Source organism: Dendrobium catenatum, unplaced genomic scaffold, assembly GCF_001605985.2.
Source record: "Dendrobium catenatum unplaced genomic scaffold, ASM160598v2 fragScaff_scaffold_1427, whole genome shotgun sequence".
NCBI lineage: Eukaryota > Viridiplantae > Streptophyta > Magnoliopsida > Asparagales > Orchidaceae > Dendrobium > Dendrobium catenatum.
This window is the reverse complement of record NW_021319889.1, coordinates 650,780-667,444: the sequence shown is the minus strand read 5'-3', so window position 1 is coordinate 667,444 and position 16,665 is coordinate 650,780. Positions and strand designations below refer to the sequence as shown.

General features: G+C 35.4%; 3 protein-coding genes across 6 annotated transcripts in view; all 3 read right to left on the bottom strand.

Annotated features, from left to right (window-relative positions):
• LOC110111130 overlaps nucleotides 1–3,194 on the bottom strand; it is a 31,600-nt gene extending 28,406 nt beyond the window's left edge. For 3 of the 4 annotated variants that reach the window (XR_003702712.1, XR_003702716.1, XR_003702717.1), the window contains exon 1: nucleotides 2,802–3,194. The gene's annotated coding sequence lies outside the window, so the exon portion shown is untranslated. Of the gene's footprint in view, nucleotides 1–6; nucleotides 213–2,801 lie in introns of those variants that run through there. The other variant, XR_003702725.1, reaches the window with a different exon arrangement.
• A 1,566-nt stretch (nucleotides 3,195–4,760) lies between these two features.
• On the bottom strand, nucleotides 4,761–12,583 carry LOC110111104. Its single transcript, XM_020842819.2, has 4 exons — nucleotides 12,216–12,583; nucleotides 12,053–12,106; nucleotides 11,888–11,947; nucleotides 4,761–5,016 (listed from the first exon to the last, which is right to left on the bottom strand). Exons 1-4 carry the CDS (start codon nucleotides 12,501–12,503, stop codon nucleotides 4,888–4,890), a joined length of 531 nt encoding a protein of 176 aa, XP_020698478.1. The 5' UTR covers nucleotides 12,504–12,583; the 3' UTR covers nucleotides 4,761–4,887.
• A 1,831-nt stretch (nucleotides 12,584–14,414) lies between these two features.
• The window catches only part of LOC110111095, a 14,146-nt gene continuing 11,895 nt past the window's right edge, over nucleotides 14,415–16,665 (bottom strand). Inside the window, exon 4 of the mRNA XM_020842808.2 lies at nucleotides 14,415–14,676. Coding sequence (XP_020698467.1) covers nucleotides 14,591–14,676 — 86 coding nt within the window. The 3' untranslated portion in view covers nucleotides 14,415–14,590. The remainder of the gene's footprint in view (nucleotides 14,677–16,665) is intronic.

Genomic DNA, 16,665 nt, shown 5'->3' with positions numbered 1-16,665 from the left:
GTTCTTATGGGCTCATTTGTTTGCTTCAGAACATGTTCCATAGAAAAGTAAGTAAATGAAACGGGCTCAGATTCGCCTTTGTTCAATCATTTCGCAGGTCAGCCCTCTGCCAGCTAGTTCTCTGCCAATAACGCAAGGATGGAGCGGTTGCCCGTGCATGTACGGGCCATCCAAGCAACTACATCGTCAATGGATAAGAATATAGGATATTCCTGAAGCACCATAGAAATGAATCCTGCTCAACTTTAGGTGTGGTAAAGATCAGATTAAAATTTTTCATCATCATCGCCTATAGTGCAGAGAGAGAGAGAGATATTACGGAAGTAGCAAAATAGAATATTTCTTATTCAGGGTTGTCGTGGCTTTCGAAAGGAGAAACTCCAAGAAGTTGGATTAGGCATATTATTCTTCTGGAGTTTCATACTAGAAATTGAACCATTTTTTAGATTCATCCATGCCAACCTTACGTATCGAGAAGAGGATACCAAGTGGCAGAAAGAGCTAGTTGTAAACCATATAGTAAGGAACTTTTATTTGGTCTGGTGAACGTCCGTAGAGCTACGTTCGGCCGGCAAATACCATTACGTGAAGACAAAATACATTCATCCATGCCAACCTTACGTATCGAGAAGAGGATACAAGTGGCAGAAAGAGCTAGTTGTAAACCATATAGTAAGGAACTTTTATTTGGTCTGGTGAACGTCCGTAGAGCTACGTTCGGCCGGCAAATACCATTACGTGAAGACAAAATACCAAGTATTTTTTGGGATTACTAGGTATTGCTCGGTATTACTCGGTATTGATCTTCACAGAGCGGTATTCCTCGTTATTGCCAAAGAATACCTAGCAATACCGAAAAAATACCGAGCAAAAACCGAGTAACAGTCCTCAGAGGACGTAATAAAAGTTCTATAGTAAGCGAGGGATTATGGAGATAAAATGGATAAGGAAATCCAGAAAGAACTTCTAATCATTGAATTAGATGAGATGGGTACAATAAAGCTATTCTTCATCTAAAATGGATGGCACAAATCCATGAAAGCACATCCTTGAAACTGCTAAACCCAAAAATACTAACTAACAAAAGGAAGAAATTCACATCTCCTCCATCACGAAGATAATACATCTGTTTATTCTTCACATGGCACGCAGACGCAGTGGTTGCCTGCAGATGCAAGGGCCCTCCAAACTGCTCCGTGCAAATTAAAGAGGATAGCATAGAACCATAAGGCTTCGTTTGGGACGGCTTTCTCACTGCTTCTTAAAGTAGCTTTCTAGTACAAAAATTACACCACAACCCTCAATAGGGTGAAGGAAAATTGCATTCCATGATAAATGACCAATCATTCAAGTCTATTGTTCAAACTGATGGTCAAATAGATGAAGATATTATTAGTAGAATTTAAGAAATATGGTTAAAATAGAGAAATGCATCGGCACTATTGTGTCAAAGAAAAGTACTCCTCAAACTGAAGGAAAAATTCTATACAATGGTGATGAGACGTATAATGCTTTATGACACATAATCTTGGGCATTAAAAGAAAAACATAAAATTAAATTAAGTGTAGCGGAGATGAGAAAGCACACAGGATGAAAAAATTATTATGTGTGGACCTACACAGAGGCAAATCAGAGCGCACCACATCACACTTTTGCTACGTACCGCAGCTATGTACTAGATGACGTGGAACGCTTTGATTCGCCTCCGAACGATCATGAGTGGCTTTACACAAAGATACATTGTGAACTGAACATATTAGTGATAAAATATCTGCATTTCAATGACCTGAGTAGATTTATTAAATTGGGGAATTTACATACATGCCACTTTCTTTCATATGTTAAAAAAAGTAGAGGTAGACATATAAAGACTTGTTTACAAAGTAATAGAAATGATATTTTCTTCTAAGATTTAATGAAAAATTAACTTTAAACAAAACATATTGAATAAAAAAATTCAGGAAGCCCATCCAACGTAGCAGGAGTAACACTTGTATTTATTTAGTGAGGAGAAACACTTGCAGGAAAAATTCAGGTAGCTCTAATGAAAAGGGCTCACAATGAATATTTATTTCTTTAAAATTCAGACCCAAAACCTTTCACCCCCAAGGCCCAAAATGCCCCTGCTTAAAATTGCTGAAACCCTCGACGACATAGAACCGAAAGTCGCGACCGGTTCGACCAGCGGCATGTAAAACAGAAGACGAGTTCTTGAGAATTGTGGATCTAAGTTAAGGTTTCGTTTGGGACAGCTTTCTTACAGCTCCGTAAAACAGCTTTCAAGTAAAAAAATAATGAGAGAACAAACGTAAACCGGGGAAGGAATGAGATTTAAGATCCTCTAGGATTTAGATGATAAAAAAGCAAGGGCTCGTTTGTTTCCACGTTATTTCTCCTTTTTCCGTTTGAAACTGGAAAACGCAGTCATGGAAGATGTTTGGATGTGTAGCAGATTTTTTTGAAAACTCCGTTTTTGTATTGTTTTGAGAAGCATGTAAATCTCCTTTAAAATGATCACAGTTTATATTAATCCTTCTTAAATCATGGAAAATGCTGCTACCAAGCAACCCCTAAATCGATTAAATCCGATCTCCCCTGAATTTAAGAAACCTGCAATTCAAGTGAAAACCCAGCAAAAACTGCTTGGCAGGATTTGATTTAAATTTAGCATTAAACCTGCTCAAAACCTACCACTAAATAGCCTCTTATATCATGCCCTAATGCTGCAACCAAACAGCCCCTTAAACAAACAAGTTAGAGATATGATTTCTTTCTGGTAAAGCATTACTACAACACTCACGTATTCATGCAGAGCTCTGGAAAACCTATTTCAGAGAAGATCGGCAAAGAAATAAGGAGATGGGGGCTCAGATTCGCGTTGGTTCCATCCTCAAGCAGATCTACCCACCGGTTATCTTACGGTGACGCACAGACGCAGCGGTTTCCCTGAGATGAGCGGGCCATCCATGCTGCTCCGGCACCATCGCATTATCTAAAGCATCATTGGAAGAATTTCTAACCGGGGTTAAGATCGCTTTTCCTGTTTGATTTCATCGTCATCGCCCTCCTAGAGCTACCGTCCGGAGACCGAACAGAATAATTTCTCCAAAGAGAGAGATCGCGCGCGCATCTAAATAATCATCGGCGTTGGAGAAGCAAGAGAAAAAGACCAGCCGCTCCTGCCGCCTCATACTTAAACTAATGAGTTAGGGTTTTTCATCTGTAATGCTATCTATTTATAAACACAGCTGGAGCGCTCAAGGACATCTGTTTGTGGCTTATCAGTCGTTGGATCTTATCCGACGGCTAAGAAAAACAAAAGAAAGTCGGTCGGACTTATTGATTTTTGCTTGGGGAAAAAGTTCAAGAACCAAAAATAGGACCCAAAATTACAAAAATATACTTAAAATCATAGATAATGTCAAAGTGCCTCCTTCTTGTTAGGTGTGTAAGTGAGCCTAACTAGCTCGTAAATTAGCTCGAATAATTTTTAAGTTTTTTAAAAATTAAATAATTAACACAACTCTCCTTGGCCTATTGGTTGAGAGCTTAGGCTTCCAACTAAGAGGTCCAAGATTCGAGTCTATGTGTATGCATTGTGTGTGTGAGTTTGTCCTAAATGTCCCAAAAAAAAATTAAATAATTAATATTTTCATTAAATTTAAATCTTAAAAAATAAATGGGTGAAGCAAAAAAAAAGGGTTAAATGTTTTGCAATGTTGAAGCTTTTATAAAAAAAAGGCTTAAAAATAAATAAAAAACTCGATTTAAAAAAGGATTTCATAATAAATGCTGGAGTTTTAATTATTATTAAAATAGAAAAAATTTCAAAAAAAAGAATCATATAAAATTTAAACGATGCATTTCCAAAGCAACAACATTAGTTATAGTACAGAAAGATGTAGCTTCTTTTTCTCCTAAATTAAAACCGGATGGGAAAAAAAACCATGTGGGAACACAAAAATCGGTCAGGAAACCATGACTAAAATTGAAAATCTGGCCGGAAGTTGAAAACAGGCCAAAAGTGAGCGGCTAAACGAGCCAGCTGGAGCTCGTTTTCAATGGGACGAGTTTGCTTTCGAACTAACAAGTTGAGCCCGATAATGCTAAAACTCAACTTGACTCGGCTCGACTCGTTGCTAAAACAATCATCTATGAGGAGAAAAACAAAATTTATGACTGCACTGTCCAAGGTGAAAATTTTTTAATAAACCAAAAAAAATTCATCATCTTCAGGTGATACAGTCAAAAAATTACACTAAGAATACTCCATAGCTATCATCACAGACTTGCAAAAAAATTCCTAAAATTGCCAATGGAATTAAAACCAAAATCACTATTAGAATTCAAACTTTATTAAGAACATTTCCTTTTACCAGACTAAATTCTGAATGCAAATAAGATATGTGAGGCAAATAAAATATGTGGGAATATTTTGTGATGCCTCAGAATCAAATTTGAAAAAATTATCTATTTTATCTTCTTAATTAATCAACCAGAACTTCTATAAATAATCAAACTAAAAAACATATATCTAGTGAAAGTAACTAACAATTGCATATATGAATAAAATTGACGGATGTAGAAGTCCCGAACAACCTTCTCTCTCTTCTCTCTTTTTTCTTCGACAAGATACAATGCTGAAATTCAGATTATTACATGATTTTCATTTGACATCTATAATCATCAAAAACTATTCAACAAATGCAACAAATGCAACACTACACGTTGGAAGTTCCTCGGCAAAGTACTCAATTCAGAACTATAAGAACAGAAAGCAATATTTGATAGAAGATAAATGCTATGATCTAAAGTCATTACAATAAAAAAAAATAGAGAAAGAAAGATAAATAGAACAGATAGCACAAAAGTTCAATGTACATAATTTAGTTAATGCCATCTTCCTCATCTTCAAAACTCAAACTAAGAGTCTGCAACTTGAAGCCTGCACTTTGTATAATCTCGACCAAATTTGAGGCAACGCCTGTAGCTTGTACTGTTGTCTGTTGTGTCAACTACATAAGCAAAATAACTGGTGTGAAACCAACAAGAATTAAAAGGAATCAATAAAAGTTTGTGGAGCTTGCTTACTCTAGGTTAATGAGCCATAAGGCATGATTATAAGAATTCTCAATTATTAATTTTGTCGTGGTATGCAGTTACAAAAATTAGGAGATTAGAACAAGTTAAGGAAATTCAAAAAATATCATAATAACACTAGATATTACGGAATAAAATCCAAACCTTAATATTTAGAAATTTCACCTAGAATTACCATTCTCACTCACACTCAATATAAGGCTTTAGCAGAGAGAGGCTTTCAGCACACTAAACAATGCCACTAAGACGGTAGCAACACCAATGGCTTTGATCCAAGGAAGGTAGTCGGCAATGGAGGAGTGGATCGTCCGATGAGAAGCCAAGGTACTTTGGGTTGTAGATCTTCAATCGTCTCAGCGAGGCAGAAGAGGATACGGTTGACGTAAATCTCCGCGGAGTCTCCGTACTCCCAATCCGGATCGTAGAAAGGAGAAAGTAGAATATCGATTTCTCCTTGTGTGTTGTAGGCAAAACCGTGGTCGATCTCAGGATCGGCTATACACCAATGATGAGGAGGGAGGAGCTTGAATTCTTCTTTTGGCTTCCAAAGACATAAGAGGAGTAGGGTTTCCAAGGGGGAAGGAGACAAGTGGGAAGGGCGGCCAAGGGAGAGAGAAGAGGGGGACGGTTTGGATGAAGGCGACTTGGGTTAGGTAAGAGAAAGGAAGGGAAAGTTTTAACCAAATCTGAAATTAATTTCAAATTCTAAGTAGATTTGGAGGGACTTAATTTGAAATTTGAATTCAAATTATAATGTGATTGGGAGCCTCAATAGGAAGCAACGGGGAAAGCCCATTAGGGGGATGGGGGTGCCATTATGAGAGGTTGGGTGATTTGGGAATAGTTATAAGAGCTTCCGAATTGATCTTTCTAATTTAGGAAGAGAATAAATCACTCCAATTAAATTTTAAATTGAGATTAGATTCAAGACTTCCCTAATATAGCTTTGCAATTTAGGAAACTATTTGAAATTCAAATTTTGAATTTCAAATTGTTGAAATTAATTTCCCAAATCATTTAGGCTATTTTAGGTACGCAGTAACGATGATTTAATTCATCATTCAAGGAGAGAGGGACATGTGGCCCACGGTGGAGCTTGGGGGGTTTGGTAGGGAATTAGTGGTTGAGTCAAGGTGGGGGTACAGGTGGTGGGGGAGAGAAGGCCAAGGGAGGCCGGCGGGTCTTGTGGTGGTGGTCGGGTAGGAGAAAAATGAGGGTGTCGTGGAAGAGGGAGCAAGCCGGCGGTGTGGGGGAGAGAGGGGAGAGGTCGGAGGAGACAAAAGTGGAGCCGCGAGCCTTTGACCCTTCCAAATGCTGACGGGTATTGCGATTGTCCACACCTAGGGCCTTCCTTCTTCTCTCAAAAACTCAACATTCAGGGGAAAAAGAAAAACTCATAATTTTATTCAATCAATCATCATCCAAATACATAAGAAGGGGCTATATATATAGGCCTCGAAATGAAAAAATAAAATAGACTGGAATGCCCCTTGGGCTACAATAGCATAGGGGTAAAATCGAAAAAATTGAAAATATAAATAAATAATACATAAAGTGCATCAAAAGTAAAGGCTCTACATCATTGTCATCGATCTCCGATGTTTCCTCTGATAAACGCATCATAATCTCTTGTTGATGTCCCCATCAATAACATATCAGAAAAATAAGTTTTTGTTTGTATCTAATAATACATTATAAGAGTTCAATTGATATGATGTTTAAACTAAAGCTGTGAGGTGCACACATTTAAATCATGATCAACAACATAACCCATCATTAAAAAACTCAATAAAAAAATCATCACCACCGACTATAAAACGTGCTTTACAACTAAATCTATGCATGCCTATCCACCCTCCACAACTCTAACTTTCTAAAATTATAATTAAGTTCCATATTATAGTTGTTCAACATACTCTTCCTTTAGATAAATTAATGAAATTCTACTTATGACCCACTGGCATTAACTAAAACGGCTATGACTCAACACTTGCCTTTAGTATAAATAGCAAGAAACGGCTATGATTCAACACTTCTCTTTCTTAAAAACAAAAGCAAAAGCTTTACATTCATGACGTTCATGTCCGTTGGTTATATTTTTGCATCATATATATTATCATAACTTATCATATTTTCACCATGGATCCATACCATCATATATATGATCATTATACATCATGACAATGATTATCGTCATGCAACAAGGCCCTCAGGAAATTCTTATATTGCTAACCAACCAAGAACCTTAGGTTACTCATTATAATATCAAATTTTCATAAAAACTAGAATAGCATAAGCTAAATTGAAATACTTAGCTATATCATGTTTGCAGATCATTAATAGATGCTATATTGTACGCTTTGGAAATGATAATAAATACAAGCTCCTATCACCTTACCAAAAGAAAAAGTTAATTCTTAATTAATAACTTCACACAAAATAAACAATGTTTTTGAATAATATGAGATGTTCCTCATCTCATATTCTACGGGTAATCATCATAATACATAAGCAAACCATTAGAATTTTGAGTCGATATTTATCAAATGAATTAGGACCAACATTACGAAAGATGAAATTATGTAATTCTCAAGCCCTACATGAAGCTATAAGTATTAAGAAAGCCCTTATGATTGCGCCTATTAAGTCCAATGTCCCTTTTCCCATTGCTTTAAGGTAAATTTTTTTGCATCCATTCCTCAGTATATTAGTCTCTTGTTGCTCCCATTGCCTAAACCAACATTAGCATGAACTAAATTTTTTCTTAACCGGTTGAAGATGATGATCATCTCTGTGTAAGGAAGACTTGAGGTTTAGAGAATTAGATGATAATTATGGGGCACTAAAGGGACACTTATGAGCTCACAATGTGATTCATTCCATACTCACTCTACTAAAGCATCAAAAAATGCAAATCGAGTAGCATAAAGTTTCAAAGGCAGATTAGGATAAGGTCTCAAAGATATCCCCCAGTAATTGGTGAAGTCAAAAAATATTTATTTATTTATTTTTGGGGATCGATTTCTGATGGATGCAAGCCCTTATAATTAATTGCATCCAAAATTGATGTCTACAAAAAATCTTGATTAGAGATATCATCGCATTTTGTTAGCTTTATATTAGGGGAATGATAAAGATGGATGATCAACCCAATCAAGATCTCATAGTCTCGTTACTCCAGAACTTAGTGGATGAATTCTACCAATAACATAAGGTTGGAAAACACATCATCGAGGGAGTCTAATTAATAGGGTCACTTCCAACAAAATATCCAGAGTATACTCAGATTTCATTGGTTTATATCAGATTTGATTTGTTTATATAAGTGAATTTGCATCTCTATACTTGCTTAAGATGACCCTGGGTTTGAAGTCTATGTATTTATTACAAACACAACCCAAATATTTTAGGATTTGGTAAAATTGGGGCATAAAAGAGAGAAAGGGGAGGCAAAAATCTTCATGATCCTTCTTTCTAAATTTCACCTGAGCTCATTTGGAAAGGCAGTGGTTTCATGTTGATTAAAATTCTTGTTGAATGCTCCTTACTTGATAAAGAAGACAAATAGCAAAATCTTTTATTTATTATTATTTTATAACAATACAAAAAAATATTTCTTTCTATATTTGGATGATGGTGATGAATATTTGATAATTTCCACCTCTAAAGTCCATAAAATTTGAAATTCTTATATTTGGTATAAACTCGGCTTATAAATTTTGGGAATTAAAGATTTATTTATGAAATGATCATTCAAGTTAAGAGTACTGGGAGTTTTAGGATGGTGAATTTAAGTGGCTTTAGGTTAATTTGAGAACTTATTTACTCAATTTCAGAAAATGCATATGGGAAATTTGGGATTAATATTGGTTTTGTTTAAAAGTAAAGTTTAATCATGTGAGGTTTTGCGCCAACTTGATTTAAAGTTGTATTTGTATTTTGAAAGTATGATTGAGTGAGTTTTGTTAACTCAAACACGAGATTGGGGTATGCAGGTTGGAAATGCCAAATGACAAAACTTACAACTTATAATTCGTAGGTAGACCCACAATATGGATTTTACAACCTCGCCTAAACCTAAGGTGGCCCAAGGTTGTGCCTTAATTGTTCGGTTTGAATTGAATTAATTCTTAACTTACTTTTGATAGATGTTGGAGACCTAAAATCCTAATTTTACATTCAATTCTTAACTTAATTTTGATAGATGGTGGAGACCTAAAATCCTAATTTTAGGAGACACAAATGTAGGTCTAATATTTATGTAAATAGAAAAACCTACAAAAAGGTCTTATGACTATACCCTTTAGGCTAGGCGGCCTAAGATTGTGAGTTTTTTTTTTTTAATTTGGATTAAAGTCGATGTCACTTCTTGATTTAAATTGGCCAGAAGATTTGGATTAATAACCGTAGCTTAAGGAAAAACACACATTGCCACCCAGTAACACTAACATATTAAACCAACCAAATATGATTTCCTAATATAATTCACTCCTTTTTTTTTTAATTAGATAACTCCATATTTATGAACATTAAAATACATATCATTACATAGGTTCATAGAGGAAAAACGTGGGGTCATAATCTCCATGATTGAATTGCATAAAATTGGTAACTTGCTTAGGGGTTGTTTGGATGGAAGAAAAGTAAAAACAATGCATAATAAGGGCTTTGCTTTTTAACTTTTTGGTGTTTGATTGGCCACCGAAGTAAAGTAAATCAATTTTGCGGTGTATTCAAAACTCCGACGTTAGATCATTTTTGGTGTAAAGTAAACCCGATCAAATCGAGCGAGAAAGTAATTCACAGGCAGCAGCTTCTTTGTCTCCTTCGTTCCTACACAACATCACTTCTTAGGAGGCGTCCAAGGTTTGATTTTTATCTTATTTATTTCTTCGTTGCCGTTCGACTTTGCTGCTTGCATGCGGAGTTGATAATCCATTGCCATTCGACTTCGTTGCTTGAGTGTGGAGTCGATTCTCCGTTGTCATTTGACTTCGTTTCTTGTGTGCGGAATCGAGCGAAAAAGGAATTTTGTTGTCGTTTGACTTAGCTTAAAATAGATAAAGCCGGTCGTCGCTATAGACAACGTGAATAATCTTTGCTCGGGAGCCTCATCACCACCCTTCACCTCCGAGATTGTCACCGTGAATTTCGCTTCTCGATCTCCACTGGACGATTCTTCAAATCCACCCATTGCCTATGAGACGACTTGGATGATATGCTACTTTTCTCTGAGGTATGTCTTTCAACTTCTAAGCAACATAATGTATGCCCCGTGGAGAACTTGGAGCTGCGGGATGGCCAGTCCACCGCTTGTGGGAACCTAGAGTCACAAGGTGTCTTCTGTGTTTGGGAATAGGCACACTAGGTGCTCGATTAAATGTCTCATCCGAATGGGCCTTTGATTTTACTTTACGCTGCATACATCTAAATAAACAGAAAAATAGTTTCCCTGCATTCACTTTACAGACAACCAAACAGCCTCATGCGTTGACTTTACACTACATTTATTTTACACTGCATTTACTTTACTCTACATTCACTTTGCAGCCAACCAAACAACCCCTTAATTGAATATATCCATTGTTGTAAAGCACCCAAAACTTATATTTCTTATATATGGTTCCATACAAGAAAGAGAGAAAGGGGAGGCAAAAATCTTCATGATCCTTCTTTCTAAATTTCACCCGAGCTTATTTGGAAAGTCAGTGGTTTCATGTTGATTAAAATTCTTGTTGAATGCTCCTTACTTGATAAAGAAGACAAATAGCAAAATCTTTTCTTTATTATTATTTTATAACAATACAAAAAAATATGTCTTTCTATATTTGGATGATGGTGATGAATATTTGATAATTTCCACCTCTGACAATAATGATAATGCCAATTAACGTCCTTTAATATGTTGATGATGATGATTGTAAAATGCAATACTTTTCATAATTGTATGTTAATAATTATAGCTTCATTTTCATACATAAATGAAACAAGATTTCTTTCTATAGTCAAATTATGATAACTGATTTTTAAAAATTTGAATGATGTTCATAATATAAATCATTCTTCTATCAAAATAAAGGTGATAATGATTTTCAAATCAGTAGAGTTACTATAAAGGGACAAGTTCTAAAATTTGCACGAAAATAGCCATTCTTGTTCTACAACAATAGTTAAGATCAATGTTCTTTGTACTAACTCAATTTCTCACATGCAACAAGTATAATGATAATGATCATGATGACAATAATGAAAATGATCTGATGTTGGAAACGAGAAGTAAACTTGGATCCAATGGCAATCTTAGAACACAAGAAATATACAGCAAACAAACAGCATGTCTTTTACTACATTAAGGTATTACATACCAAAGTGGTTGACGCTAGCTATTTGTAAAAATTTGTGAAGAATGGGCTTGTGTAAGAATGAATGAAATTGAGGATTCAAAAAGCAGGCCACAAATAGCTAGATTTTTTTTTTTTTGGCCAATGATAATGAAGAAAAGGGTTTGATGCAAGAAAGACAACAAATGAAGTTGGACCCAATAGAAATCCCAAAATACAATTAATATCATCTCATCTAATATATTGAGGCATTATCTACCATAAAGTTGATCATTTTAAATTTAAAAAAGAAAACATATAATACATAAATCCTGAACCTGAACAAGTAAAACCATACAAATTTCCATAAGTTGATATTAAAAAATTAAGCAATAGTGAGTAGAATTAACACATGACTGAAGCATCACTGACAAAGGAAAAAAAAAAAGACTCAACTGAATTTTACCTCAACGCTTGCAATTCCCTCTAGGTTTTGCACCTTCAAATCACCGACACCTTCCTTCCCCTAAAATAACAATAACAAAGTACATCATCTTAGACTTGTTCTCCAAAAAAAAAAAAACACAAGCATCAATTTTGAAAGGTTTCTCCTCAGATATAAATTAAAAACCTCTAAAGCATTGGAGAGTTTTGATATTGCCGTGTCGTCCATAGTTCCCTCAGCCTTTGCAGAACCAGCATACAAAATAAAAAATCATAGAACCCAAATATACGATCAAAAAAAAGAAAATCACACATATATAATAATTTGGGAGCGAGGTTAGAAACAGTGCCTTGAAGAACATTGTTAGCAAATCCGAGGGCGAAACTGGAACAGTAACAGCTTGCTCCGCGGAGGGCGTCCGCTCCACTTTCGGCGTAGGCTCTGCTTCCGAAGCTAGTGTTTCCTCCTCCGCTACTGCCCTAACTATTCTTTTCAAAGCAGTCTTCTTCTGTAGAGACCGATAACGGTAACCCACTGACGCTCTTCTAACGCAACAGGAGGAAGGGTGGAGCGGAGCGGAGGGACATCCATGAGGTCGTAGGGAGAGAGAAGAGGAGAACATGGAGATGATCGCCATTGCAATAGCTTTGGCCTTTGGTACCGTGAATAAGGCGAGCTTGCGATTTTGGTGAGAATGGAGATAACGGGAGCATTTTTTTCTTTTTTTCTTTTATTATTTTTTGGCTTTAGATTTTTTTTTTTTTAATAAATTATAAATCTGCTACAAATTTTATCTATTTAAATTTATATATTTATTTATATAATAATTTTATATCTAATTCATATCAAATATATATCTTATTTTAAATAAATTAATATTAATAGTATTTTTATATGGTTTAGAAAATTTAATATTACATAAATAAATATAAAAGTTTAATATATGTAAATATAGAACAGTTTTGTTGTATATATAAATTTCCGAACAAATAAATAAAATAAAACTAAAAGCTTGGAGAAATTCGCTCTATACTCAAAGAGGGTTGAAATACATAATATTTATAATAGCAATTAACACTTACATTTTATTTATCTTAAATGACATTAAATAGAGAATATTCATTTTGTTTGAATGAGCCTACTAATGATCCATCGAGTTGATTCAAGACTAGTTTTGCTATGTGCCAAAACATTGAAGACGGTGGAGAGAGAGATGTTAATGTCTTAGCTTAATATGAAAATCTAACACATATAGATAAAAGAGTTGCAAAAAAAAAAAACCAAAGTAAAAAATCTTATGCGCTCTGTCAGACAACCGACATTAATTTCCTCGATCATAAACTATTATTTTTACTATTTAATTACTTTAATGATGTTATAATTAGATGATTTTAAGCTTGTTATATTCATTTCATTGAGATGTTTGGTTTGGTTATAAGCATGCAAATTTTGAAAATCTTCTGGTGCTCTAATTAGTGCATTGAAGTTTCCTATCACACTTCAAATGCTTGGCGTGAAAATATTCGTATTCGTATCGGACGACTTTTTTTTATCATTGAGTTCATTTGTCAAAACATCCGATTCAATTACAAAATTGTTGAAATAAGAGTTATAAATAATCCTAAATCTAAATTTGAAAATTTTTAATTCAAATATGCAGTGATATTCATATCCAATCAAGTTCATTTTTGATAACGAATAGGGCTTAACCTTTCATTCATTAATTCATGGAACTTACTGAGTAATGTCTTGGCAAAGCTTGAGATTGAGGCTTTGTTTGGGAATACTTTCTTATTGTTTTATAAAACAATTTTCTAATGTAAAATATTTTTTAAAAGCGGTAAAAATGCAATGGATTCATGTAACCGACCCCACGTAGTAGGATAAAGGCTTGATGTTGTTTTAGTAAAAATGCAGTGGTAAAAAACTATCCCAACCGAAACCTAAATCAGGAGAGATTATTAGGTGCGGAGTGCGTACGGGGAGAACCGTCCGCACAAGCATTGGGTACATAGCGGTACCCGCACTCGGTACCGCTGGGTACTGCTGGGTACCGCTGGGTACTACTGGATACCCTGAGTACTGCTGGGTACCGTTAGGTACCCAGTGCTTATGCGGACGGTGCGCACTCCGCGCCTAATCATTTTTCCTAAATGAGATGCATCTTTGGTTGTTCATTGACACACGCAAAAACAACACCAGTTCCATGGTCCTGAGTCATTTCTTCTTCGTCTCAGATCCCTGCATGAGACCAGATGAGCTACAAGGAGAATGCTTAAATACAGCTTGAGAAAATCTTGGTGTAAATCTAAGAAGAAATGAACATTACTTGGCTCTCTCTGCTGCTCTTTGTTCAAAGATGTAAGATGCTGAGATAACAAGGTTTAGTTCGCTAATAACTGCTTATTCTGAATATTTCGAGTGCTATTTCATCCAAAATAGAAATTTTAGGCAGAGCAGAACACAATGATATCCTGACAGAAAGGGGCAACATGATCTCTTGGCTGCAATAAAAATGTGACAAAAAAGCATTACAGGCGAAGACCTCTGGATATTAAAATGGATTATTTCATTTCATATCATATCAGAATAACAATTTCTACACCAAGAAGTAATTACGAGTTCAATTATACAGGAACCGTGGACAGTATGACCATTCAACTTCTGACCACACAGCTTGCAAATGTGTAAAAGAAATTGCATGATTACATATGATGATGTTATTCAGGTTTGAGATGTGATGGTTGTGTTTCTCTCAATTTGGCGTTGCCTTGCTCGCTCCATCTTCCTTTTCCTCCATTCCTCGAGAGCTGTTCAATGAAAAGATTTATAATGTTTAAGCAATTAGGAGAGTATCGTTAAAAAATTGAAAGTACAAAGATTACTGCCACTTTTTCTATGCACGAAGAAAACCTCAGTAGTTATAAAGATTTTTGTTCTATTAATTCGAAAATAAAAAAGTTACTTGGTGAGTTGGGATGGATGTGTTAGACCGGTCCATATCCAGCCCGTCCACACGGGACCGGCCCAGATGCAACTGAGACCGAAATTCTCCGCTTCCTGCGTTGCCGATCAAGCCGCCAGGTTTCAAGGAGCTTTTTGGGAAAGAATTTTGAGGGATTTGTGAGGGAAATTTGAATGTAGGGACTGTTTAGAGATTTATTTTCATTTGCATGCATTAAATAGTTTGTTTTCCTGGGTTACGACATCTTGAATTTGGCTGAAATTTGAGATCTCTTATATTTAGGTTTTCTTTTGGGCTCTAGCGGCGTCTAGAGATTTGAGAGAGAAAGATCCTCCACTAGAATGGAGGATCAATTGTATCTGCTGTTTTTCTTCTACTACTATTGAATTTCAAGTGTTTTCACTCAGATTTTTCACTCTTTTTGCTGTTTTTCTTGAGTTCTTCTGGTCTGTTATTGCTGTTTTTCTCTGGAAACAACAGTTTTCACTGTTGTGGTGGAGTGTTTCCTATCAGGATGCAAGAGATTACAAAAAGATTAAACAACTCCTGAATGATTTAACAACCACTCCCTAGTCGGTAACGGATTTTCTATGTGCGGCAGGATTATCTGATTATGGATGTGCTTTGGTGTGGAAGCTTTAAGGTTGCCCAAAGTTTGACGACTGGGAATAAGGGAACCAAAGAGCAGGATTAACAAATGATGATTTCATTCTCAGACTCGAAATGAGTGAAAAAAACCATAATTTTCTAAAAACATATTTTCAATTTAGGACTCATTTGGTTAATTAAAGTTTGAAAACGTGTTTGAAGAATGAAATTTCTCAAATTTATTATTTGGTTGAAATTAGTTGGAAACTAACATTGATTTAAAGTATAAACTCCCTCAAAACTCCCATTAGTGAGATTAATTTTCAAACCCAAAAATAAGTGAAAACGAATTCACCTTTTCTTGAAGCAATTTCTCTAATTGTAAGCAACCAAATAAGCCCTTCCACGCAACCAAATGAACCCTAAGCGACAACAGACTGGGTTAAGCTTTCGTTTAGAAAAAACCTGCACTTCTGTTATACAAAACCGCTGTTCATACCAATCATACAAACAAGTTGGAAAATGAATTATGGGTGGGCTTACTTAAAGCCTTAGTTACATCGATCCTCATACCAAAAAATTTCTTAAAGAATAAGTGCCTTCTTATCTTGCACAATTGATTCTAAAGCGGCATCCAAACACAGACACTAAAATGGTTGCAAGCTTCAACATCTCACGTCATTTTGTATGATCCTAGACACGTGAGGTTACCAACCGAGGCAAAGATGACAGGACGAAACGAAACTCCCTCAAGAGAACCATTACTTATCAGGCATATTCTCAGAAGCACTCCCTGGTAGAACAACCATTTCTCCTATAAACAAACTGCTTATCATATACCCAGTTATATAAAGACTGAGACTTCGTTTGGGATGGCTTTCTTACTGTTTCTTAAAGCAGCTTTCGAGTACAAAAATTAACAAAGCTGCTTTAAGAAACAGTAAAAAAGCCGTCCCAAAATTATGCAGTATAAGTAGGGTATTAAAGCCATATCCACCATAGAAGCTTTGTATCCCATTGAACAAGTCTTATATGACAGTATGTTCTATAGAATAGTTGTTGCTTCACGTAAATATACATATATGTTATCATATATCTCATATTCTACTATATTTATCCTTTAACCCTTCAGTTATAAGTTTGAGACAATGAGCAGTACTACGCAGAGCGAAGTGGTTGAGTTTGAGCAATGACAGGAACAAAGGTAATCACACATTAAGAATGGGAAGCAAAAAAGGTAAATTGG

Coding starts and splice junctions, on each gene's coding strand:
- LOC110111104 (XM_020842819.2), bottom strand. CDS start 12,503: ATGGCGATCATCTCCATGTTCTCCTCTTCTCTCTCCCTACGACCTCAT. Junction 12,107..12,215: donor TGCTAACAATGTTCTTCAAG/GCACTGTTTCTA, acceptor GGTTCTGCAAAG/GCTGAGGGAACTATGGACGA. Junction 11,948..12,052: donor AACTCTCCAATGCTTTAGAG/GTTTTTAATTTA, acceptor TTGTTATTTTAG/GGGAAGGAAGGTGTCGGTGA.